The following is a 2,096-nucleotide window of genomic DNA, read 5'->3' on the forward strand; positions in this document are numbered from 1 at the left end:
AAGAGGCTTAATTGTGATGGTCTTTTCTAATCAAGGATTGTGATCACAGTTAACTGAAATGAGACTAACTTTTCCTTTTCTTAGCCAAGAGACAGGTTGTCAGGGCATCTGACAAAGTATTTCATATTTATCACTGTACTGTTGCCATCTGAGTTTAACTATGAAATACCAGCCTGTAAGACTAAGGCTGTATTACCCAAGAACCACCCTGTTCCCCAATAGATTAATTAAACATCTTTTTGGTTGCTAGTCAGGGAGAAAGGAAGGTATCCCAAACTGGAGTGTTTCTTTGCAATCTCCCTAGTCTAAGCCAAAATGTTTATAACTTTAGAAATCAATTGTTGACTTCGTTATGCCATTAATTTTGTCCGCAGCACACATTTAAATACTGGTAAACCTTTTGTATCTGCCTTAATTATTTGGGTGTGTACCATTTCAAGCTTTATCTGAGAGAAACTTCAGTATGTTCTGTGGGTTCTCATGTAAGTTATGTAGTGTTGAGTTCTGGGCACAAATACCTATAATTGGAAGATGTGCACAGAGCCATAAAACGTAATACTGACGGTAGTGATGTAAGACAATAATGTGTAAGGCTTGAATTAATGGTGGTGAATACAGGTTCTTACCGTCGGAAAATCTGAAAGAGGTTATTACTGCCAGAAAAGCTGAGCATCAGTGAAGGGCAGAGACTTGTGTAGTGTGTGGGCAGTCCTTCATACTGTTTCTGTGCTGAGAGAGCAGGAAACATTTTTTTCCACGGTAACTTACCGCTGGTGTGATAATTTTACAGGTTAAAGTTTGAGACACTTACTGATAAAAGATCGTGGCACGCCAGAATTATTTGTTAAGTTACGAGGGGGACCCTGCTGACGTGAATGCTACGGCGATGGCTGTACAGATGCAGAAAAGCAGAATGAATGATAACGAACGGGATGGATTCCTTCCTACTTCCAGCTAAAGCAGTGGAAATTCACTGCCTCACAGCCAGCCTCTGCCTGCTGCAGCTCAAGCAATCGTGGAGGAAGACGAATTAAAAATAGAGGAATAGTATAGTGACTGAATATAACAAAATGTCAACCACTAACTCAGAAGAATAGATTAGTATGCTACAAAGACCTTTGCTAAAGAGGGCATAGTCTGCACAAAAGTACTCCTTTAGCTATGTAGGTGGGCTAGAAGGCCAAGTCAGCATCAAGAGAAGCTTCCTCAGCTCCCTCTTAGCTTTGCAGGATCAGACCTGAGCGGAATACTAAATCACAAGCCATTCCCTCCCTGTTCCGAGCCATGAGAGTTATCCGTATTTATAAAAAGAGGTTAACAATAAATTAAGACTAATAGAGTTAGAAAGAGACTATAGACAGGTAGTGTCACTCTTTATTTTTATATTTAACACCTTTTTATTTACTTTGCATTTCTACACCAGGTTTCTGGAGTCTACATTTGGCAAGTTGTTAGCATTTGAAGGTTTTATTAAAATTTTTACCTTCAAAAAAACCGCTGTTTGGAAGTTTGAACCTTCTGAAAGAAGAGACTATAGTGTACACGTAAAAAGTGTGATATCCCATACTGACAATGTAAATAAAACTCCTACTGTATTAATGCTGTTTTGTACTCTGCCACAGATATTTTATGTGAACACAACATATAAATAAAATATAAATCAAACGTAAGTAAAAAGAATAAAATATTTTAAAAATATAAATTGCATACATGGTGTATGCCAGATTATTACGGACTCCATTTTTTATGGAGTAAAACACTTCCATAATTTATCGGGGGAAATTTAACCGTCAGGCAGCGGTCCTCGTGTCCTTCGCCTCCTGCAGAAGCGAAGGCCGCAGCATGCCGGTTTGCTCCCTAAGCTGCAGCTGTGCTGGGGGAAAGCGCGATCCCCCGTTCGACAACCGGCCGGAGGGAAGCGGTTTCCGCTTCTCCGGAGAGGCCGTTCGATACTCCGGGCTCCACCGCAACCGGGACGGCTCCAGGCCAGTCCCTCTCCTGAGTCACCACGCTCACCGATACCGCGGGGAGCCGGCGCTCCTCACCGGGGGGCCGCGCCCCCGCTCCCCCGCCGACCCGCAGCGGCGGTGCAGCGG

General features: G+C 42.7%; 1 protein-coding gene across 1 annotated transcript in view; it reads left to right on the forward strand.

Moving 5' to 3' along the window:
- Positions 1-1,842: 1,842 nt before the first annotated feature.
- LOC103921063 (MARVEL domain-containing protein 2-like) overlaps positions 1,843-2,096 on the forward strand; it is a 7,532-nt gene continuing 7,278 nt past the window's right edge. The window contains exon 1 of the mRNA XM_009328972.1: positions 1,843-2,092. Coding sequence (XP_009327247.1) covers positions 1,843-2,092 — 250 coding nt within the window. The remainder of the gene's footprint in view (positions 2,093-2,096) is intronic.

The sequence above is a fragment of the Pygoscelis adeliae genome, unplaced genomic scaffold, assembly GCF_000699105.1.
Source record: "Pygoscelis adeliae isolate BGI_AS28 unplaced genomic scaffold, ASM69910v1 Scaffold127, whole genome shotgun sequence".
Taxonomy (NCBI): Eukaryota; Metazoa; Chordata; class Aves; order Sphenisciformes; family Spheniscidae; genus Pygoscelis; species Pygoscelis adeliae.